At 40.1% G+C, this 25,347-nt stretch overlaps 1 protein-coding gene across 2 annotated transcripts in view; it reads right to left on the bottom strand.

Annotated features, from left to right (window-relative positions):
* Positions 1–25,347, bottom strand: part of LOC127661700 (fibrillin-1-like) — a 147,734-nt gene that overhangs the window by 36,030 nt on the left and 86,357 nt on the right. For both annotated transcript variants that reach the window (XM_052152532.1, XM_052152533.1), the window contains 10 exons: positions 21,022–21,144; positions 20,741–20,863; positions 20,342–20,467; positions 17,207–17,329; positions 16,990–17,112; positions 9,258–9,425; positions 8,444–8,512; positions 8,212–8,337; positions 3,798–3,920; positions 3,507–3,665 (listed from right to left, as the gene is read on the bottom strand). In XM_052152532.1, the coding sequence (XP_052008492.1) occupies positions 3,507–3,665; positions 3,798–3,920; positions 8,212–8,337; positions 8,444–8,512; positions 9,258–9,425; positions 16,990–17,112; positions 17,207–17,329; positions 20,342–20,467; positions 20,741–20,863; positions 21,022–21,144 (1,263 nt within the window). The remainder of the gene's footprint in view (positions 1–3,506; positions 3,666–3,797; positions 3,921–8,211; positions 8,338–8,443; positions 8,513–9,257; positions 9,426–16,989; positions 17,113–17,206; positions 17,330–20,341; positions 20,468–20,740; positions 20,864–21,021; positions 21,145–25,347) is intronic.

The raw sequence follows: 25,347 nt of genomic DNA, 5'->3' as shown, positions 1-25,347 counted from the left end.
ATACTCATAACCAGTGGTGGACAGTAACGAAGTAAATGTAATTCGTTACTGTACTTAAGTAGCTTTTTTGCGTATCTGTACTTTACTGAAGTATTTAAATTTGGGGAGGCTTTTACTTTAACTCCACTACATTTCAAAGTCAAATATCTTACTTTTTACGCTACTACATTTTCAAAATCAGTCGTTCCTTTTTATTTATGAGTGGATAAAAACGTAACTGGTCAAACGAGCCACCAATCACAGTACAGCACGCGCGCGCTTTGTTTTGAACTTGCCTTGGCGGCATCTACTAAGCGCGAACCAGGGGTGCGTTTCCCAAAAGCATCGTTAGCCAACTATGGTCGCAATTTCCGTCGTTATCATCATAGTTCAACGAGTCGGTGTTTCCCGAAACCATCGTTCCAACGAACATTCGCAAACAGCATCTCAGAGTTGTGTGGTTGGAACGACAGCTCTCGACCTGTGGTTAGAAACAGAGTTTCTTGTTATTATAACATGTGGGCTTAATAAATTATTATCCTGAGCCAAATAAGCAAGATGACATTCAGTACAATCAGTATCTTTTATTTAGAAGACATACAAATGTCCTTTATGTCTTTTAGTTTGTCAATAGATTTAAAGCACCATTTTTGAAGAGTGCACATGTGTGAACGTGCTCTAGTGCGTAAGAACAAGCCTATGATTGAATCTGGAAATAAAGCAAATAACTGAGAAAAATATGAGATAGTCCTCAGATGACATGTCCGTAATTTATAGGAAAACATCTAGCATTAATTCGATCGCAAACAGATTCATTAAAAGTAGTTTTTACTCCACCACATGTGTGACATCATTAACCAACGTGGTTGAACAACCAATTTGCGACAATACGGTTTCGGGAAACAGTCGTGACTAGCAAGCTGATTTCTTCAACAGTGCATCGTACTACGGTAGTGGAGCAGCAAGATACGTCGTTGTACGGAAACGCACCCCAGTGCCGTTAAATATGAGAGTTGCGAACATAGACGGTTGCGACAGTGATCTCGCCGCCGCGCGGTCACGTGATTCGTGTAGCTCTCAATAATTCCAAACAAATTGCGTTGCCAATGATTTTAAGCGGGGCAGAGAGCAGCAGCTATTATTGCAGCAATTATCGGTAAATATTGACGCATAATGCACATTGCTTATTATGTTGACACTAAAATGACTTGCATATAATAGCATTTTTTTTCTGGGGAGTAGCAGAAACACTGCATTAATACGTTTTTTGTGTTTAATTTTAGAGGGAAATTGGCTGCTCCCATAACATAGAATATATATATATATATATATTCTATGTATGTGTGTGCGTGTGTGTATATATATATATATGTGTGTGTGTGTGTGTGTGTGTGTATATGTATACATATATATTTAATGGCATTGTGCAGGTTTATGTGAATGTATCATAACATTAGTATGTTAATAATTATGACCATAGACACTCGAGAAAAATATATACAGTAAATACTGTAAATGTATTATACCTTATGGGAACAGTCCCTTCCCTCCAAAATTAAACACACAAAAAATGTATTCAATTCAAATATATATATATATATATATATATATATATATATATATATATATATATATATACACATGACTAATTAATGACATTTTATTAATAGATTGGTATGCCAAGAGTGCATTAGTCTTCATGTAGACTGAGTTAAGCAAGAGTCTTGTGACAAATTATAATAGGACATTATGGCCATAAAAAATCATAGTACTTGGATACTTAAGTACATTTGAAGGCAAATACTTTTGTACTTTTACTCAAGTGAATGTTTAAAGGCAGCACTTCTACTTTTACTTGAGTAATATTTTACCTTGAGTATCTTTACTTTAACTCAAGTACATGGTATGTGACCTTCGTCCACCACTGCTCATAACACTAGCACGAATGGTCAAAACACATCATCGTTTTGCAAATAAACAATTTCCATCACCATAATGCGCATTTTAACTAATGCGAATCTACAGAAAATCCACCACCTCCTAGCGCATTAAATTTTAAGCGAATTTCTAAGCATATCAAGCATTACCATTCAGGATTTCTTATGCACAATTTCAAAATAGTTGGATGGTCACCCAATAATTGTCTCGTTATTATGTCCATTAATCATGTCTTGTCATTGGTTCTCGTTTGATTCTTCTTATTATCTTGATAACCCCTGTCCCTGTATTTTAGCCCTCATATTTGCCAGTGTCCTTGGTCAAGTATTGTAAATGTAATGTTGTAGCTAGTCTACGTCTTAGTCTAGTCATAGTTTATTCAAGTCATAATTTATTCAAGTCTGTATGGCTCAAGTTTCTGTTCATGTTTGTGTGCCACATTGTTTTGACACTTTCATGTTAGGATTTCACGTTTGGGTTCTTTCCTCTTCTTCATCGTCTTTGTTCCTGTGCCTGTCCTGCCTTACCTGCCCTTCGACGTTACACTTACATGACTGTGTGCAGTAGTGGTTTTAACCTCCATGCAAACCATGCAATTGCGTGAGGCCCTGGAAGTCGGGGATTGTTTTAGTGCAGGTGTCACAAATATTTCTGAACAAGTTAAAGTTACAAAAATGTGACTGTTACAATGTTTAACATTATTCCAGATTGTTCTGCATCAAGCAAAGTTTTAGCGCTTGATAAGCGGCAATGTCAGCTATAGTGTGCTGAGTGGCTGCTGTGTCTTGTATGTCTACTTTTATGAATGTTGCCTTCGATGCTTACATAAAATACAGCCTTTTGCAACATGGTGAACAATACACTGCAGCGTCAGAATAAAAGCTCCATGTGAAAGTAAATATGACAGAAATATATTACTATTGTATACAAGTCATCAAAGTAATAATAATATTACTGTATTATATTATAATGACAAACTGGACAGCAATAAATTATTGTTGGGTTATAATATTAATATATACTGTAAAAACGGAATTCCAAAATTTTACTGGGTGAAGTAGTTTTGCACACCCTGTTCACAAAAAAAAAAATGAATGGAAAATAATTGTTTTGTAAAAAATATATGTAGGTATATATGTTTAATATATGTTTTATTTATTGTGAAAAAAACTGGAAAAATTCATTCATTATCTTTAACTAGATTTTTATTTAATTAAACATTTTGAATGTACTTGGCTACAGCAGCTGATAGGATGAATTTAAAATGATGATTAAAATCAATTTTATGCAATTTTTTAAGCAAAATATTTCAAAATGGGGCCCTGGGATGGTCAGTTGCTTGGGGCCTCGGAAATGGTAAACCTGCCCAAGACTGTATATGAGTAGGTGTTTCTGTGTATATGGTTTTACATAGCTATTCTATGGGGACCAGACTGAGTCAAAAATAAGCCAAAACCTCCCACGGCATATGGGGGCATCCCAAAAATGCAAAAAGCTTTATTTAAGGGTTAGGACTGCACTGCAGAGCTTTTAATTAGATTGACAGAAAATCTAAGTCATTTAAATCTGTGTTTGTGTGTATGTCTTACTGGTGCTGGGTATGGGACACTGTTCACAGGGTTTGTTCCAGGCACGACCAATGTTGTAGGAGCAGCAGCAGAATTTCTTGGTCACGTTGAAGGTGAGCTCTCCATCGCATGTGGCGTTATCAGAGTAGTAGTTCCTGTAACACAAACTCTTCCGCATGTCTGAACACACACAAAACATACAACTCACATTACAATCTGAATTAAACGGCATTACCAAAAGTGTAACTGATGTGTGCTTTAGACATAGTATGTGAATGCATGTGTGTGTGTGAAGTGTAGACTCATGCAGACCCATGCAGTTGTTTCCTCCGTTAATCTGCATGTACTCAGGTGGGCAGATGCAGGTGTAGTTTCCAATGGTGTTATAACACTGGCCTGGACCGCAGATACCTGGCCTCTCACACTCGTTTACATCTAAAGGCACACGGCAAAATGAGTCATATTCTATTATAAAGGCATTTAAATTTTAGTCACGTTAATCTTTGGTCAAGTTTACTTGACTTAATCAGTTAATAATAGGCTACATTTCATCTTAGCAACATCGTATCCTGACTAGGGGTGCACCGATCGATCGGCCACTGATCTAAATAAGCCGATCTTCATCTTGTCTGTGATCGGCAGATCGTGCCTACAATCAGAGATGATCTTTTTTGCAGCACACAGGGAATCACACATACACTGTTACTCTAATGAATGAGCACTTTCTCAGCCCTAGATGCATGACAGAGTGGCCTCTGGAGGTATTCACATATGTAAACTTTCAGACATGCTGTTATTCAGATGAATATGCAGGTTTGTTTTGAAAAATTTATTGAATTACAAGTATGAATATCAAGTTGCCCATTTTCTTGAGTAATTATGGTAGTAATTCTGACTCACTGCACTGTGAGCACGGAGAGGATAAAGAGACTGCAAACAGGTATAAAAATTAATTAAACAAATACAAATATGCAAATACAAATCTGAGTACACGTGATGTAACGTGAGTTGTGACAATCAGACCTTGTGTTGATCGATAGAGACTGTTTGAGTATTTTCAGATTCAATCCCTTCAATATGCTCACTCGCGGTGTCAATCAAACATGCGCGCTCTCCAGGTTCTCTCAATAACTCATCATCTGTTACTCATCTAAGTGCTATTCTGTGAGGATTCCAATTTAAATCAGATTAATGTTGGTCACATTACCACTAATCACAGCAATTACATTTTGATCTTTACGGCAACATTATTACGCATTTGCTTAATAATTAGTGATTTGTGTTACAGCAAAACAACAGTAAAAAAAATCATAGATATTTATGATTTCTCACTGGAGCAGTTTCAGATCTTGTAATGGATATATTTTTCTTATTTTTGTATGTATCTCTGCAGTGTGTGATGCTCTCATGGTTTTTACTGCTTACCAGTATGTCACAATGAGCTACGATAGATTTATTTCCTGGTGCTCTTGGAGAAGCCATATCACCTGATTCTACCTGTTGCCTCAGATCAAATCCTCTTTGGGTGTGTATTGCCCCAGATTCACCGTGGATGAGTAAATCCCTGCAATCTTCACCTGCTATGTCATGAAACACAGCTGGTTTACGATCGCTGGTAAATAAGACATTCATCCTGACTGATTTTATTACATCAAGCAAATTAGATTTTCTATTTGTGACTGAAAATTGGCTAAAAGTAGGAGAAAAAAACCCTTTCTCATAACTAATGCCTCAGAACTATACGTTTATTAACTCCCCTCGGATTACGAGACCGGGGAAGTGGACAAGTGTTTGTTTTTAAAAACAAATTTTAGTGTCGGTCCCTACCGATGTCACAGTTCCTCTTGACACTCCCAGCACTCACACCCCACGATCTCCCTCTCCCGAATTCTAATCACCTGCACCTGAAGCTCGTTCCCACATTCATCAACCTCACAGTATTTAAGCCCCACTCTCCTATCACTCTTTGTCTGGTCTCAACAGCGATCACAGACTCTCTTACCTGCTTCCTCCTGGAGACACTTCGTTACCTCCCTGGTTCTCCTCTCCAACGCTCCTACGTATTCTTGGTCCAAGCTCTACTGCTCCTTCGTCTAGTTCCTGTTTACCCGCTATCCAGCGAACTGCAGTCATCACCCAGATTTACCCGCTATCCAGCGAACTGCAGTCATCACCCAGGTTTACCCGCTATCCAGCGAACTGCAGTCATCACCCAGGTTTACCCGCTCCCCACTCTTCCTCAATAAACTACACCTCCAGGTTTAACACTACCATCGAGTCTGAGTATCTGTTACAACCGACAGACACTGTCCATAATTTCAATTTCAATTATTGCAATGAACTGTCATAAACCGATAACTATTTTTTCTACAATAAACTCCATACATAATTAATCCATCCGGTAAAGCTCACCAACAGTCATCTGCTACAATCTGTGAGAATTTTTGCAGATTTCTTGTTGATAAGATTTCTGGTCAGAGATTCCTGCCAGCTGCCTATGATGCATCTGAACCCCCTCTTTGTACTACTGGTTGGAGTGAGTTTGAGTCCATCTCTCTTTCCACTATTAAGGAAATTATTGCTCAACTTTAGCCTACGTCTTGTTTTCATGATACTATCCCTTCACGTCTTATCAAGCAGCTCCTCGATACTGTGGGGCCCAGTCTTCTTTTCATAATAAATACATTTCTTAACAAGGGTACCCTACTTGATCACTTTAAGAGACCGAACATTGATCCTGTTGGCTTAACAAATTATAGACGTATTTCGAATTTGCCATTCATCTCAAAAGTTTTGAAAAAAAGCAGTTCTATTACAATTACAATCTTTTTTGAATGCTAATTCTATATTTGAGATATTTTAGTCAGGTTTCAGAGCATTTCATAGTGCAGAGTCTGCTTTGTTAAAAGTTTTAAATTATTTTGTATTAACTGTTGACTCAGGTGATAATGCAATCCTTGTTCTTTTAGATCTCAGTGCTGCATTTGATATGGTCGAACATAACATTCTCATTTCTCGTCAACCACTGTGTGGGTATGTTCTCAAATGGTTTCATTCAGCCTAGGTAACTTCATGTCCTCTGTAGCACATCTTCTGTGGGGGGTTCCCCAAGGTTCCATTCTTGACCCTGTTCTTTTTTCCTTATACATGCTTCCAATCGGATCTATTTTTATGAAATATGGTGTATCCTTCCATTGTTATGCTGATGATACCCATATTTATTTGCCTCTGAGACACACACTAAAAAAAATTCTCGATCCTTTATAGGCCTGCCTAAAGGACATAAAATTACGGATGTCCTCAGATTTTTAAATTTAAATGAAAATAAAACTGAGATTATCTTATTTGGTCCAACTGACGGTACTGCTTCCTGCAATTTTAATTTAAGCCTCCTTGCCTCCCAAGCTAAAATAGAGAAACAGATAAATTCAGTTATTAGATGTAGTTTTTTTTTCTCATTTATATCTATTAGACTTTGAAAGAGTGATCCATGCATTTGTTACATCCCGTTTAGACTACTGTAATTCACAGTATTACGGAATAAACTCATCATATCTGGTCAATCTACAAATGATCCATAATGCGGTGGCAAGACTCTTGAAAGGTCTTCGGAAGTGTGAACACATTACACCTTTTCCACTTCATAACTGATTTTAAAATTCTCTTATTTGTTTATAAATCCTTAAATAACTTAGCTCCATCTTATCACTCTGATCGACTTTGTACATATAATCCCTCCAGAGCTCTAAGATCGAGGAGTCAAAGACTGCTTACTATACCTAGGTCTAGACTGAAGCAAAGTGGTGAACATGCTTTCGCCATAACTGGACCCGCGCTTTGGATCAGTTTGCCAATACATATAAGTATAATCTGTGTAAGTAATATCTGCTCCGAAATTGTAGGTTTTTAAATCTCTTCTAAAAACTTATTTATGCTCTCTGGCTTTTAATGTTGTCTAATGTGTGTTTTGTCTTACTGTTTTATTCATTTAAGTGTTATTCTACAGTAGAATTGTGTTTTATAGATTTAGTTGTAAAGCACATTGTAGAGCACAATTTATACAACAGACGTTAACCAAATTAATTTTGACATTGACAGTGTAATTTTAATGTAATTTTGGTAACTTGATAAAAAGGTTCCATTCGTAAACATTAGTTAGGTATCATGAACAAACAATGAACAATATATTTTTACAGCCTTATTAACTGTAATGTTAGTTAATAAAATTACAGTTGTTCATTGTTAGTTTATGTTAGATCATAGTGCATTAACTAATGTTAACGAATACATACATTTTTTTATAGTATATGTTGTAGCTAACATTAAGTTCACGTTAACTACAGTACTGTTGTTAAATAATGTTAACAAATGGAACCATAACAAAAGTGTTACCATAATTTTACTGTGTGGGGCATAAACATATAACTGCACAATTTAACTTTAAGTACTTTTAAAAAAATTGTTATTGGACGATCTAAGTGTTAAAACAATCAGAGATCATATCTGCCTCAAATTTCCTGATCGGTGCACCACTAGTCCTAACCAAGCACAATGTTTTGTCAGTCACTTGTTTTCTATTTCTGTGGTGTTGTGCTGGGTAAATCCAAAATCCAAAAATTATGCTCCACATAGGAAAATATTAAGGATCAAAAAATTTCTGATTGGCTGGAATCTTTGCCTCTTTATGCTAAATTTGTGTGTGTGCAAAGGAATGTGTTTGACTAACCTTCACAGATTCTGGTATCTTTATTGAGTGCATAACCTTTTGGACATTCACAATGAAAACTGCCAAAAGTGTTGATGCAGTCTCCACCTTGACACAAACCCGGCAGCTCCTGACACTCATTGATATCTGTCACAGCAAAAAGAAAACATTTAGCAAAATGCTCCACAGCATGTGGAGGCCAGATGTGTTACATAAGGAGTATAGTTGAATGTGTGAGTGTGTGTTCATGTACCCTCCAGTATCACTGTGATTGGATTGGGTCGGAATCCTTCTCCTCCAGGACACAGAATCCGGTATTCCGCTGGAGTTAAAACAATCAACAAACCAGTTTATGAAGCAAAAGATTGAACGTGTGCTCAGTGTTCTGGTTAGTTGTCTGTGTGGTTATTATCACTTAACAAAATGAGAGAAGAGGAAAACTACCAGTGAAAAAATTCCTTCTTCACTTAAATAAAAATTAAAAGGAGAGTGTGTAAAAAAACTAAAACTTAACAAAATATAATAGTGCACTACAACACACACAAACACGAAATTGAATCAAATAGGAAAATACTTTAGTTTACATATTTTCAATCAATGTGGGATTATCTGATTTAATGAATTTCCCAGTCCTGTTTTCTGACTATTGTTGCATTTGGTTGTGGCCATCTGATTGGCATGTAATACATTTATCCACAGTTCATGGGCACATAAATCTGAGGTAGGGGCGCTGGACGACACCACAATAATAAACAAACATGCTGCAATGTCTCCAGGCCCCCTCAAGCCCGGGCCAAAAGGTCCATTTGTACTCCCCTATCAGTGGCCCTGCAATGTTACAATGGAAGAAAACTAAATCTATGCTAACATTAAGTACAAACTAAATAAAGACATTTTCAAAAGATACAAATTAAATACAAACCGTTGATGCACCATTAAAACTAACTAAAACGAAAGTGAAATTAAAAACCGAAAAACATAAAACATAATAAAAATAACTACCAGTGACATTTTCAAAATTTTAATAACCCTTCAGTGTACTGGTCACTTGTGTGTGTGAGACTCACTGGAGTTGCGGGGTGGACAGTGCTCACAGGGTGACCCCCATGCAAGACCTTCAGAACAACAGCAGGATGCTTTGGAGACCCCCACACCAATCTCATTAGAGCAGTCCAGACTATCAGAGAAATCGCCACGGTAATGAACATCCCGGTAGCAATTTCCAGAGCGAGTATCTGAAAGATTACAAGGATGCACACAGAGTAATGGCAGTTGCCTACATTGCCTACACTGCAAAAATTTGTATTTTTTATGAGGATCTTTGTCTTGATTTTCAATAAACACATCTGAACATCCTTAAAAAAAAAGATCCATTCACCTGCCAAGTACAATTGTGTACGATATTTAGACTTGTTATCAGAGAATGTATCTTGAATATAATTTTGATTCGTGATTTTTTTGTGTGTGTTTACGGTCATTGTCTGGAAGGTGACATCAAATACAAATGTTTCTTTTATGCACTGATCACTGCCGTAAGCCCCATATAGCTAAAAACAGCTTTTCTGCTTTTACCTTTTGTAAAAAAAAAATGTAATAGTGAATAATCCAATGTTATTGCTTAGATGTCCAGAACAAAAACACAAATCATCGGAAATATGTATGCTATCAACTATTGCTGATCAGCTTTCTAAAAACACCTAGAATGAGCTTCTATTCCACTGAGAGGCTCTGATATTTAACGAAACAAAAGGAGTGGTGTGTGAACTGAAAATTAGATGGAATGTCTATGGACGACCACATCTGTGAGGGCAAAAATGCGTTAGAACGCCACCTACATTTCAGTTGGAATTTTGTGTTTCTTGTAGCTGATGCAATCTAGTGGAATAATATAAGACTTTTTGGAGGGAGATGGCATGAACAGAACCAGAATTACATGCTTACAAAGTTAGAAACAGGGTGGTTCTGAAAATAACATTAGACCAATTTTTGGCAATTAGTCCACAGTATGTCTGAATGGTGAGCTTTTAAATTTGAGTGTGAAAAACTGAAGAGTTGACGAGGTTAAACGCTTTTCTTGCACCTGAAATACACATTAGTTGTACTTAACTCATTCATTTAAAAAAAAAGAATGAAAACCTTTTTATTTTTCTTGAACACATATAATGTATGACTAATGAATTTTTGAGTATCAAATATCAAGATGTTCCCTATCTGTCACTCACTCGACGTTGTGTCGATGTAGTGACACTAGGGGTTACTCTTGAGAGCCCGGAAATACCTCTGATCTTTGATAAATGGCCAATGGGAATTGGCAAGTGGTATTTGCATGCAACTTCCCCGGACATACGGGTATAAAAGGAGGGGACGTGCATACCGCTCATTAGATTTTCTCTTCGGATCTGAACGGTCAATGGTTCAAGCTGTGCAAGCGATTTCCATCCCTCACCTCTGCTGGATCCTTATGGCGCATTACAGCGGCTTTCTCCCCTTTGTACTGGTACACTGCAGAGATTGCCCCTGTGTGCTTCAGTAGATCTAAAAGAGAGTATATTCCAAAAGAGCAGTATTCCCCTCACAAAAGAGAATATATTCCTAAAAGAGAGGCACACATCAGAACGCCTTTTTCAAGACGTGTCTTTATAAAGATCCCCTTCAAGTTGTGTGTTATTCCTGTTTGCGGTCAATAACTCTCACTTTCTGACATCCACGTTCGCTGTCTTTCATGCCTGGTGCTACCCACGCCAAGACATATTTCGTGGATGCATCATATCCTCATTGAGAGGCAATGATCATGACAACGTTGCGGTCGCGGCTCGCTTTGGCTCGCAAGCCACCCCAGCAGCTCCCACCCTCGGTCCTCCTACCTACGGGTATGAGGCCAGCGCAGAGAGCACTGGGAGGTGTAGAGTATCTAGGTCAGGTTTGGGGAATGTACGACTAATATTAATGATCGTAATCAATGATTAATCATACGGTTTTGACTAGATAACAATACATACAAAAACGCCCCAAAAAGGGCTTATATAGTCCAAGAGTCTGCTTCAAATATATATAGATAATTAAACACAACGAATTATAATTAATTAGGAATATACATCATATGCAGACAGGCTATATTCATTTTAATAACACCTTAATGGAATTGACCCGTAGGCTACCGCAACCAGTCAGTTCGTCCAGCGAACCGCTTTGCTAAATACTCCTGATCAATTCTCCAGAAGGTTTATTTTTAGTTATAAGCTTACTCATCAAAGCACGTTAAATTACTTTGATAATATCAGCTCGTAGCTTTAGATCGCACATTAAAGAGGCTTTGTTTTATGACCAACAAACACAGACAATCAAGCGTATAATTGGGTTTAATACAAGGAACTAGGATATATCACTACACTTAACAAACACACATTTAACATAGAATAAACACAAAATAAACAAAGTACACACAGTAAGGGAAAATAAAGAATTAGAGGTATAGCAAACTTATTTAAACAGTTAACACTTTAGAGCCAGCACGAATTTCATTTGAATTTCAATGAAATAATACTTGCACAATGGACCTTTGTGTAGCTGAGCAAGACTGCGTGTATGTCGTGTCCTCGTGGCGTCCGTGAGATGGGCTTTCTGTCGGTGCTCCCAGAGCGTGGGTTGCTCGCGGGGAGTTCAAAGCGTCTTAGAGGGTAACTGTTGAAGAGTCGACAGGTGTTCCGGAGGGTTGCAGAGTGTTCAAGGGAGTCCGAGGGAGGGGAAGAGAGAGAGTTGAAGGGTTGTTCCGAAGAGGTCCAGCAGAGCGGGTGCAGGAAAGAGATGTAAGAGAGTTGTTCCAAGGGGGTCCAGAAGAATGGGGGAAGAGTGCAGAAGAGAAGAGAGTTGAAATGTTCAGCAGAAGAGAGGTAAGAGAGCAAGAGATGCTAGAGATGCTAGAGGCCGATTCAATGCTGGGGCCGGACTTTTATGGTAGGGAGGTCACCCCTCCTTTGGGAGAAGTGACCCAATGAGACTCCTCCGTTTTGGGCGCGAGTTTGCGCCCTTTGTCCTGTCAAGGCTCCTTTGCATATCATTTGCATAATTTATGACTCGGTCAGGACTTTGGCTTAATTACTCAAAAGGCAGTAAAAACCTAGGAGAATACAATTTTAAAGTAATCTTATATTTATATTCAGCTAGGACAAGTCGCAAGGTTTAATTTGATACCAAGAAACGTGTATTTAGTACACTTAAAAGTGGATATACATACTCAGGCTTTTATTTAAAGCTTCAGAGTTTAACTAACACAACTAAACAAATTTTAACTAGTTTAATCTAACAGCAGACATACACAAACATACGGGGATTAAACATATTTCCTTAAAAATAAGCCCTTCTAGGTTTTAAATGAAAGACACACACTTTGTTACCAACGTTTCACCTGCCTTTCTCACATGGTAAAGCACGAGGGTGTAGATTTGAGTCACATGTGTAGGGGGTTTTGGAAGGCACGAGGATTCTCTGTCAATAGTGCATTATACTCCCCAGACTCGCCGGCGCTATTCCAGTGATTTAGATAAGGTTTAACAGTGGGTTCATTGTATTCAGAATCCATGAGTACATGATTCCACTTCATACTCTACAGAGGCATTCGGATGAGTGCACTGTCTCATCCGAGGGTGAGTTCAACCTCTTATTCAGTGCCCGTGAAGGTGATCAGCTCTCGAGCGCAGCATTGGAGAGTGGGCCTTTCCTGTTGGATGCAGAAACGTCCGCTGGGCTTCCCCCCTCAGGTGTGGTCACCCAGTCACAGGTGGATGTGGTGATGACGGACATGCTTTTCCGGTCCACCGCGAGCATCGGGCTAGAGAAGAACCCTCCGCTCTCCCCTGAACCCTTGCGGCTGGATGATTGGTATCTGTGCTCGTGGAGACGAGTTTGTGGGAAGCACCTCTCGGCTCCCCCGCTCTCAATACCCTCGATGGCGGGGCAGCCAGGGGCTACTCAGCGATGCCCCCAGTGGATAAGGCACTCGCGGTGCACCTGTGCCCGCACATCTTCCCTGACAACTAGAGCCTACAGTGCCGCCGGACAAGCCGCCTCCGCCCTGCACCACCTCCACCCTGCACACCATTGCTTTCCTGCAGGTCCACCAAGCTAAGGTGCTGAAAAAACTGCACAACGGTAGTTCCGCTCCGAGATTGATGTAGGAGCTGCACTCACGACCGACCTTGCCCTACAGGCAACAAAGTTTTTGGCGCGGTCTCTCGGGCGGACAATGTGCACGCTGTTGGTCCAGGAGTGCCACCTGTGGCTGAACCTCGTCAAGATACACGAGGCCGCCAAGACACGGTTCCTGAGCACCACCATCTCCCAGGCCAGTCTATTCGGCAACACCGTCGAGGACTTCGCCCAGCAGTTCTCGGCAGTGAAGCAGCAGACGGAGGCCATACAACATATCCTGCCCCAGCGCGGCTCGAGATTTCAGGAAGAAGACCTCAAAGCGTCCCTGAGACAGGTGATCCAGAGACGCGAGAAGCCACTTCCCCGGTAAGCAGACCACTTCTTCCTCCAGTGGAGGGCCAGGAGGAGAATATTTTGTTCCCTTTTATTTTGCCACACGCATTGCTGTGTCAGGTGCACACTTTGCGCATCTACTTGGATCGCATGCAGAGCTTAAGGATCTTTGAGCAGCTCTTTAGGATCTCTGAGCAGCTCTTTGTTTGCTTTGGTGGACAGCAGAAAGGAAGCGCTGTCTCCAAACAGAGGATTGCCCACTGTATCATCGATGCCATAGCCGTCGTCTACCAGGCTTGGGACGTGCTACAAGCCCATTCCACCAGGAGCATGGCGGCCTCCTGGGCTCTGACCAGTGGCATCTCCCTAGCTGACATTTGCAGGGCATCTTCATGAGATTTTACAATCTCCGGGTTGAGCCGGTCTCGTCCTATGTCTTAGCAGGAACAAATGGATAAGTCCAGACCAACCAGCCGGGTATACTGCTTGCGCCTAGCACCTTTCACCTCCCTCGAGCTGAAGATGTGCATTGTTGATTCCCAGCAGTGTTCACAAATGTGTTCCCTGGTTGATTTCCTCCTAGCCCTGCGGCAGATGAGTTTGCGTAGAAACTCACTGCCAGCCCAGTACTTATGCTAACTATGCCCCGTGCTAGGACAGGTGCTTCGCATGCGCTGGTTCACCATAGGCATCCCCTCGCAATGTATTCTCTGGAGTGATAAATATGCATGCAAATTTCACATATTCAATATATAATGACGCATCGAAAATTATTTGATGGCAATTGACAAGTAAGCTGAAAAATGGGCGGAACTATTATGATCATTGTATCGAGAGCTATAAAGCAGCCACAGATTGCCTGGAACTCACTGTGTAGTTAGGGCAGCTACACAATGTGGCAAAACATACAAAAGTACACTGATGCGGAAGCTGGGCGGAATAATGCTGAAAAGTTCAAACTGACAGATGACGCACTGGAGTCCTCTTCCATTCCTCCATGACGACATCACAGATCTGGTGGATGTTAGAGCCCTTGTGCTCCTCCCCCTTCCGTTTGAGGATGCCCCACAGATGCTAAATAGGGTTTAGGTCTGGACACATGCTTGGCCTGTCCATCACCTTCACCTTCAGCTTCTTTAGCAAGGCAGTGGTCATCTTGGAGGTGTGTTTGGGGTCGTTATCATGCTGGAATATTGCCCTGCGGCCCAGGCTCCGAAGGGAGGGTATCATGCTCTGCTTCATTATGTCACAGTACATGTTGGAATTCATGGTTCGCTCAATTAACTGTAGCTCCCCAGTGCCGGCAGCACTCGCCCCAGACCATGACACTCCCACCACCATGCTTGACTGTAGGCAAGACACACTTGTCTTTGTAATCCTCACCTGGTTGCCGCCACACACGCTCGACACCATCTGAACCAAATACGTTTATCTTGGTCTCATCAGACCACAGGACATGGTTCCAGTAATCCATGTCCTTAGTCTGCTTGTCTTCAGCAATCTTTTTGCAGGCTTTCTTGTGCATCATCTTTAGAAGAGGCTTCCATCTGTGACGACAGCCATGCAGACCAATTTGATGCAGTGTGCGGCACTGACAGGCTGACCCCCCACCCCTTCAACCCCTGCAGCAATGCTGCCAGCACTCATACGTCTATTTCCCAAAGACAACCTCTGGATATGATGCTAAGCACGTGCACTCAACTTCTTTGGTCGACTATGGCGAGGCCTGTTCTGAGTGGAACCTGTCCTGTTAAAACGCTAAAAAAATGCTGCAGCTCAGTGTCAGGGTCTTGGCAATCTTCTTATATATAGCCTAGGTCATCTTTATGTAGAGCAACAATTCTTTTTTTCAGATCCTCAGAGAGTTCTTTGCCATGAGGTGCCATGTTGAACTTCCAGTGACCAGTTTGAGGGAGTTTGAGGGTGATGACACCAAATTTAACACACCTGCTTCCCATTCACATCTGAGACCTTGTAACACTAACGAGTCACATGATACCGGGGAGGGAAAATGGCTAATTGGGCCCAATTTGGACATTTTCACTTAGAGATGTACTCACTTTTCTTGCCAGCGGTTTAGACATTAATGTCTGTGTGTTGAGTTATTTTGAGGGGACAGCAAATTTACATTGTTATACAAGCTGTACACTCACTGCATTACATTGTAGAAAAGTGTCATTTCTTCAGTGTTGTCACATGAAAAGGTATTTACAAAAATGTGAGGGGTGTACTCTAAATGTGAGATATATATATATTTATATATATATATATATATATATATATATATATATATATATATATATATATATATATATATATATATATACACCTGTAAAGTGTATTATTTTATATCCAAATATAATATATACGTACACACATTGAAAATATAGAGAGTAGGCCTATAGTCTATATATTTAAAATAACGCAAGTATCTATGTGAATATATTGTGTATATATTCATAAATTTTGTTATCAATTCATTCGATATCAATTGCTAATAAAATATTTTCAGTCTTTAAAAAAATATTTTCATTGAATAAATGTCATTCTTTATGTCCAGATTTATTCTGTTTGCATTACTGTTTCAGAATATTTAAGAAGCCATTATTATTATCTTAATATATTTTAATTATGATATAAGAACAATGATAAGAATTTTTTGTGTGCGCAATTAAGTCCAGTTTGTTCATGAACAGATTTCGTGTTTATTAATAACTAGGTGGTCATCTGACCTCTGAATTTGCGATATTCGTATGTTACAGTGGCTCGGCGCTTCTAGTGTTAACCCAGTTCAGCCAGCTGTGGCGTTTTTGTAGGGGACTCCAAATGTCACTACATCAACACAACGTCGAGTGAGTGACAGATAGGGAATTTCCTGGTTACTTTGTAACCTCCGTTCCCTGATGGAGGGAACGAGACATGTGTCCCTCCTGCCATAACGCTGAACTACCACTGAAATGGCTGGGACCTTATTCTCGACTCCACAGCACAAATCCTAATGACTGTTATGCACGTCCCCTCCTTTTATACCCGTATATCCGGGGGAGGGTCATGCAAATACCACTCGCCAACACCCAATGTCCTTTTATCGAAGATCAGAGGTGTTGTCCGGGCTATCAAGAGTGATCCCTAGTCTCACTACATGGACACAACATCTCGAAAACATTTTCATCATAGTAGAGGTGTATTTAAGTAATTGTATTGGGTGAATTACATTTTCTATGTATTTTTGTATAACTTAATAGGACCAAAAAAATAGCATCAAATTATATACCCATTAACACGTTTTAAAAAAATATATATTTTTTTTTGTCTCACCCACACAGCCGACTCCAGTGGGGTTGAGCTCAAAGTCTGGAGGACAGTTGCAGATGTAGCTGCCAGGTGTGTTGACACACAATCCACTAATACAGGTGGTGGGGTCAGCACACTCGTTAACGTCTGTCACAGAATGAGAGAGAAGAGAGGGATGAGAGTACAGCAGGGCTCAGCAGATACACACGTATAACTGAGATGGTCAGAGAGGTTCTAATACCTGTGCAGTTTCCTCCACTGCGGTCCAGCTCATATCCAGGGTTACAGACGCACCTAAAGAGCCCCGGAATATTCCGACACCGACCATTCACACAGATATCAGCAAACGTACACTCATCTATGTCTGTGAGGAGAGAGTCAGACAGAGTGAGAGAGAGCGAGAGGGACAGAAACAGAAAGACAGAGAAATCATCAAGCATCATATACTGTATGTGGACATATTTACACACATGAAACTTGGAGAGAGACATATACACTCACCTAAAGGATTATTAGGAACACCTGTTCAATTTCTCATTAATGCAATTATCTAATCAACCAATCACATGACAGTTGCTTCAATGCATTTAGGGGTGTGGACCTGGTCAAGACAATCTCCTGAACTCCAAACTGAATGTCAGAATGGGAAAGAAAGGTGATTTAAGCAATTTTGAGCGTGGCATGGTTGTTGGTGCCAGACGGGCCGGTCTGAGTATTTCACAATCTGCTCAGTTACTGGGATTTTTCACGCACAACCATTTCTAGGGTTTACAAAGAATGGTGTGAAAAGGGAAAAACATCCAGTATGCGGCAGTCCTGTGGGCAAAAATGCCTTGTTGATGCTAGAGGTCAGAGGAGAATGGGCCTACTGATTCAAGCTGATAGAAAAGGAACTTTGCCTGAAATAACCACTCGTTACAACCGAGGTATGCAGCAAAGCATTTGTGAAGCCACAACATGCACAACCTTGAGGCGGATGGGCTACAACAGCAGAAGACCCCACCGGGTACCACTCATCTCCACTACAAATAGGAAAAAGAGGCTACAATCTGCAAGAGCTCACCAAAATTGGACAGTTGAAGACTGGAAAAATGTTTCCTTGTCTGATGAGTCTCGATTTCTGTTGAGACATTCAGATGGTAGAGTCAGAATTTGGCGTAAACAGAATGAGAACATGGATCCATCATGCCTTGTTACCACTGTGCAGGCTGGTGGTGGTGGTGTAATGGTGTGGGGGATGTTTTCTTGGCACACTTTAGACCCCTTAGTGCCAATTGGGCATCGTTTAAATGCCACGGCCTACCTGAGCATTGTTTCTGACCATGTCCATCCCTTTATGGCCAACATGTACCCATCCTCTGATGGCTACTTCCAGCAGGATAATGCACCATGTCACAAAGCTCGAATCATTTCAAATTGGTTTCTTGAACATGACAATGAGTTCACTGTACTAAAATGGCCCCCACAGTCACCAGATCTCAACCCAATAGAGCATCTTTGGGATGTGGTGGAACGGGAGCTTCGTGCCCTGGATGTGCATCCCACAAATCTCCATCAACTGCAAAAAGCTATCCTATCAATATGGGCCAACATTTCTAAAGAATTCTTTCAGCACCTTGTTGAATCAATGCCACGTAGAATTAAGGCAGTTCTGAAGGCGAAAGGGGGTCAAACACAGTATTATTATGGTGTTCCTAATAATCCTTTAGGTGAGTATAGCAGCAATGACTGCTAGATATGTTCTTACAAAGGATAAACGTATATTATCCCAGTGTGTTATCTATACCCTAATGTTCATCACAAACACCCTCAGTAAGTCTGTGTGTGTACAGTATGTAGGCAAGTTATTTCATGTTAATGGTCTTCAGCTGGATTTGTGTTTAACTTAAGTTTAATTATACATCTATATATTGTTCAGTTTTTCCATACATTCTCAGCTTTGTTAATATTGTATTGCCATATTTTTTAAAGCCATTTTGAATTGAACTGAACAGAGAACAGCTGTAATAGATTATGTCTCTAAATGAGGAGGAACTGGACTCACAGGAAGTGTCAGAACAACAGCGACCTCACAGCTCTGAGGCACAAACACACACAGATCTAACACACAAGCATGGCGTATCAAGACACACTCACAAAGCACGCACATGTAGAGAAGAAAACAGCTCATTTGGATCATAAAGGCATTTAACAGTTCACTGTAAACATACCGTACTCCGAAAATGACTGAAAGACAACATGAAATGGCATTCTCAATGCATTTAACTTAAGGAATGTGAAAAAATTTCAGAGTGAAACAGAATATGAGTAGTTGTAGTATATATATATATATATATATATTGTCTTAAATAGTTTTAAATTAATTATAGCATGTCATTCTGCAGGACATTTACTGACATGTCATGTCAAATATATAGTGGAACTATAAGGCAGAGGCTATTTGCACTAAGTGTAAATAAATAAAAAACAAAAACATCTTCTTTGCACTAAGTACAAATAGTGTTAGGTACTATTTACACACCTAAATAAATACATGCATGCATGCAGCATGTTTCTTTAGAGTCCCACAGACATCCTACACCGACCCCGACACCTAAACCTAACCCTAACCTTCCCTTACAACAATTAACCATGGTTTTACTCCATTAACCACAATATAACCATTGTATTTTTTAGTAAAATCATAGTAAAATCACAAACCACAAAATTAAACATGACTACTATAGTAACAACATATTACTGTAGTAACACCATGGTCAATTGCATTAAAATTATGGCTTTCACCAAAAAACATGGTTACAACAATATTACTTTAGTAAAACCATGGTTAATTTGACCTGGATCAAACATTTCTCTCAACTCACTGACTTTCACCATGACCTAATCATTGTGAGGAAATCAACCATTATATTATTTTTTGTTGTCATAAATTTATTATTTATTTATTATGAAATATTAAGAGAAAAAGTGGGACAAAAGGAGGAATTGAACCAGGGTCATCTGCACAAATAACACCCCACGCCATTGCAGTGACACTAAGGTTTGTCTAGTTTGTCTTCAATTTCAGTGTTTCCACAAGACTATTGGAGCACTGCACTGTGTGGCAGGTGCATTTATACCCAGTGCAAATAGTCACTCCAGAACTATAATGGGATCATCCAATGGGATTTTAATGGATCATGGAAATTATTATGCTATGATATTGGTTAATAATTGGTTGATATTATGTTTCCCTGGCCACTCAACCTTTATTATGTCAGCAGAAAAGAGAAGTTTAGAGGTTGAGAAAGTTATTATATTTTCATTATGAAAATTCATTATGAGAGAGAGAGAGAAAGAGAGAGACAGAAATAGGGAGATAGATGAGTGATCTTACCTTCACAAGCTTTGCCATCAGCAGTGGGAAAGAAGCCCATGTCACATTCACAGCGATATCCACCAGCACTATTCAGACAGTGTCCACTCTCACAAAGATTCACATTATCAGCACACTCATCAGTATCTGAAGAACACACACACACAAACAATGAATGAGTCAGTATGTAGTGTGTGTTATTGTGTGCTAGTGATCGACCAATTTATGACTTTTGATAATTTGTCAATTCTGTCAAGTTTCAAAATCTATCGACAGCCTTGTTCATGAATAGCATGCAATATTTCTTCATCGGGGCTCAACAATAAGGACAGCCTGCAGGCCAGTGCTGCATTGTCACTTAATGTTACATTTGAGATCTTGTAAATGTGGTCGACCACTATTGTGTGTTTGTATGTGTACCTGTGCAGTAGAAGCCGTCTCCACTAAAGCCATCTTTGCACAGGCAGCGGTAGGAGCCCATGGTGTTCATACAGTCTGCACTTGGACTGCACATGTGTGTTCCATTAGAACATTCATCAAGATCTGAAACAGGACACACACAACATCAAACACTCACAAACGTTATGCAACTACAAACTTTACGTAACTATACAGCATATTTCATCCAAAAACATAAACCAGCACATTTAATGTCAGATCAACATGAACTGCTCAAGGCAGTGTCATTTCTGTTTTTGTACCTGTGCATTTGATTCCGTCCCCGATAAAGCCTGGAGCACAGCTGCATTTAAAGCTGCCAGCCGTGTTTGTACAGGCCGCATGACGGTCGCAGTTATGAGCGCCAATCTCACACTCGTCAATGTCTAAAATACATGATGTGAAGACAAGGTCAGAATTTCATAGCTTTTACTGCACCGTTGGATGGGTTTTTACAGTGAATAATGACATACATTTTGGTCTGTTCCTCACACAAAGCTATCATATTACTTCAAAAGACTTGGAATATAGTGCATGAGTCATTTTGAATCCTTCTAGGATACTTTTATGTTTCTTTTTTGTCATATTTGAAGGTATACAGCATCTGTCCCAGTTCACATTCATTGTATTTTCATTTTGTGTAATTTTCATTTCAGGGCAAACTATCCCTTTAAACACAAGATGCTATGAGCCGGTCAGTATTTCTATCTGTCTGTCCCTCTAATGTGTGTGTGTTTACTGACTGTGTAATTAGTCATGTTGATTAAGTATAGTTTAGTTGTGAGATCTTCACATTCTGTGCCTGTCATCAGTGAGTCTCATTAGAACAGACAGACTGTCTGTCTGTCCCTAAATTACCCAGAGCAGAGCAACCACTCTCTCTCTATTTTGTGTCTTCAGTCCTGTTAGTGCACTGCATGTTTATTAGAACAATTCTAATCCACAAAAATGCATAAACACATGTCCAACTAACAATAAATCAATGTGATAAAAAGAGCGAGAGGAAATAACTGTTTTAGAGTTAATTGGCCTGATGGGAATTAGATCAGATAAACAAACCCATCAATTACATCACTAATGTGATCACACACACACAAAAAAAGTTGAAAAGAAATGCAGTTTAGGACATAAACTTAAGGATGTGCTAATGAAGACAAAGTCCAAACGAAGCAAAGCACTATGACCGTGCACTATGTCTTATAAGATTTTTGTGAGAGCGTTAATTCTAAGTTTATATTTTGAGCCAGTGAAAGCGCAAATGGGCAGGAGTGTTTGCACTATCTGTGCGTTTAAGCGCACAAACTGTAGGTGTATTGTATGTAAATGAAGTGCTGCAAAGTGCAATTTGCTATTTTCCTGAGAAATTGTCAATGCGCCAAGTCGTTTAAATACAACGCCTTTATTCACACAAAATCTTAATTCAGTTCTCTCATTTGCAGTTTGGAAATAACACCTGCAGGTGGTAATAAAGTTCATGTCCAAACTCGAAAATATGATGGAACATCAAATTATGTCACTGCCAACTGCAATTTCTAAAATGTATAGATTTGTGTTAAACGATCTAAAGGTCATGTTTTACGAATGCCACCAAGGGGAAATGGACCTATGGGGCTTGGATCCATCATTGCTGCTTGCAGCTATATTAATTATTGTAATGTTTATATTTACAATTGTAAATATGATCTAATTTGTATTAGCACTTTTCCACTTGTTGTAGAATGATTTTTAAGCAAAAGAGGCCGGTGTAAGAAGTTGGAGAAAGTAAAATATTTTGATTTGGCATGATTTTTTTTTACCACTTCATTAATTTTTATATTTTTGTTTTATTCTAATTTAGAAATATTTTTTGTTTAATTGTTTTGTCGATAGAAGTGTGTTCCGGTACTGTTAATACTACCACGATATGTGAGTCAGTAGATTAAAATGATTAATAATAATTACATTTTCTATAATTTACTGAAGCCTACATCCATATTCTGAACCAAATTTCCCAATGTGTATAAAAGGAGCGTGTCACATTTAACATGCACAAAATGTCACTTTGTAAGGAAGGACCCAAATGCAGGAGGCAGTTTCACTAAGTTTATTTGATAACCCAACAAAAACTCTCACAAGGGAGATAAACAAGAAAAGAGAATTGAAAACACAAAGAAACAAACCAAATAAAGCCGAGCAAAACAGGGAACAGGCCGACAGGAATTTATACAAAATAATCTGACACAAGACTGAAAACAGGAGGAGTATACATAGGCAGTCTAATGAGGGAGAACAGGTGAAACAGATAACAAGATAATGAGGCAACCGAGAGGGAGGGGTATCACTCAAGCAGAAATGCATGTAACAACGAGGACACCAAACAAAGCGACAGACTAACACACAGACAACTGACACAAGCACATGCCACCAGTAAAACACAAGCAACATGCACTCATGTCAACAGACAGGACAAGAGAATACATGAGAATGCCAATAAAGCAATGCCATGCATTCTCGCACAAACACTGGACTAGATAAAACCTGAGCACCCACTGCAAAGTAAACAAACAATGCAATGCACACCCAGCCACAAAATAATACACAAACGTGTCAGAGCTCAACCACACAATAATAAACACAACAAACAGAAGTGGCAGAACTGGACAATCAGGGAGAGGAGACGGCCACAATCCCATCACAACATGAAAAACCAAGACCAAAGTGGCAGGACCGTGACAGTACTCCCCACCCCTAAGGGATAACTTCCAGGCATCCCAGGACAAAACAAGACCAGCATAGATACTAAACAAGACAAAAGTCATAACCTAGGGAAGGGAGGGTGGGGAAAACCCGGCAGTTGGCACAAACGGGATAAAACTAACTCCTAACACCTAAACTGGGCTTGGCGATTTCACTAGGTGGCTTGACTGGGCTTGGCGTGGTGACTGGGATTGACCAGGTGACTTGGCTGGGCTTGGTGACTTTGCTGGGCAAGCAGACCTGACTAGGCGAGCAGACATGACTTGGTGTGACAGATAGATCAGGTGAGATAACTTGACTTGACAAGGTGGCTTGACTAGGTATGAAGGTTTGGTTTGAAGTGGCTGCTTGACTTGACTGGGCTGCATGACTTGGCTTAACAATTTGAACTGATGAGATGACTTGACTTGGCAGAGTGGTTTGACTTGGCATAGTGACTTGAATAGGAGTGATGGTTAGGTTTGGTGTAATGGCTTGGCTTGACTTGGCAATTTGACTGGGGTTGGTGGCTTGATTTGGTATGATGGTTTGAATTGGTGAGATGACTTAACTTGACATGGCGGTTTGACTTGGTGTGGTGACTTGATTAGGTGTGATGGTTTGGCTTGACTTGGCAGCTTGGCAGTTTGAATAGGTGAGATGACTTGACTTGGCATGGCAGTGACGACTTGACTTGAAGTGATAACTAGATGTGTCTGTTTGACTTGATAAGGTGACTTGATTAGGAGTGATGATTTGGCTTGGTGTGATGGCTTGGCTTGGTTTTACAGCTTGACTAGGCTTGGCGGTTTTATTTGGCTTGATGGCTTGACTTGGTTTGATGGCTTGACTAGGCATGATTAACCCAGGAGATAGCTTAATGGAATAAGTGGGATCAGGTGCCTCTAGGATGGAAGCGAGGACAGATGGCTCCAGAACTGGAGCAATGAAAGACGGCTCCAGAATGGGAGCGAGGGCAGATGGCTCCAGGACGGGAGCGAGGACAGACGGCTCCAGGACAGGAGTGAGGACAGACGGCTCCAGGACGGGAGCAAGGACAGATGGCTCTAGGACAGGTGAGAAATCAACCAGGGAAACGACTTCCTTGGCCATGAACACTGGCAATGACAGGGGAACAGCCTCCGTGGTCGTGAGCACAGGCTGTGACAGGGGAATGACCTCCATGGTTGTGAGCACAGGCTGTGACAAGGGAACAGGTGAAACAGATAACAAGGTAACGAGGCAAACAAGAGGGAAGTGTATCACTCAAGACAAAAAAGCATGTGGCAATCGAGGAAACTAAACAAAGCCACGCACTAACACGTGACCTACACAGACAATTGACACGAGCACATGCCACCAGGAAAACACAAGCAACATGCACTCATGTCAACAGACAATTGCAGGACAAGAGAATACACGATAATGCCAATAAAGCAATGCCATGCATTATCACACAAACACTGGACTAGACAAAACCTGAGTGCCCACTGCAAAGTAAACAACAATCCAACCCTATAACAAAAACTAGCAACAGAAGTGGCCAAAATCTGACACAACATAGAACATGGCAAGACAAAGAGAGACAGCACTGGACAATCGGGGAGAGGAGATGGCCATGATCTTACCATGACATGAAAAACCAAGACCAAAGTGGCAGGACCGTGACAAAAAGAATGTAAGACCATATTTCTGTTCTTCTCATTTATTGCATACAGTCCATTCACACTATTAACTTCTTATGAATGTGCTGTCTTTGTTTATATCGCTGGTGCTTGAGGGAATGGAATATATAATAAGATGTGGACACTGCACTAACTGGAGAAGAACCTCTGAATTAAACTGCACTTGTCCCAGCTGCAGCTCATAACGCA

The sequence above is a fragment of the Xyrauchen texanus genome, chromosome 21, assembly GCF_025860055.1.
Source record: "Xyrauchen texanus isolate HMW12.3.18 chromosome 21, RBS_HiC_50CHRs, whole genome shotgun sequence".
Classification (NCBI taxonomy): Eukaryota; Metazoa; Chordata; class Actinopteri; order Cypriniformes; family Catostomidae; genus Xyrauchen; species Xyrauchen texanus.
The sequence above is the reverse complement of the archived record's forward strand: the minus strand, read 5'-3'. Positions and strand labels throughout refer to the sequence as shown.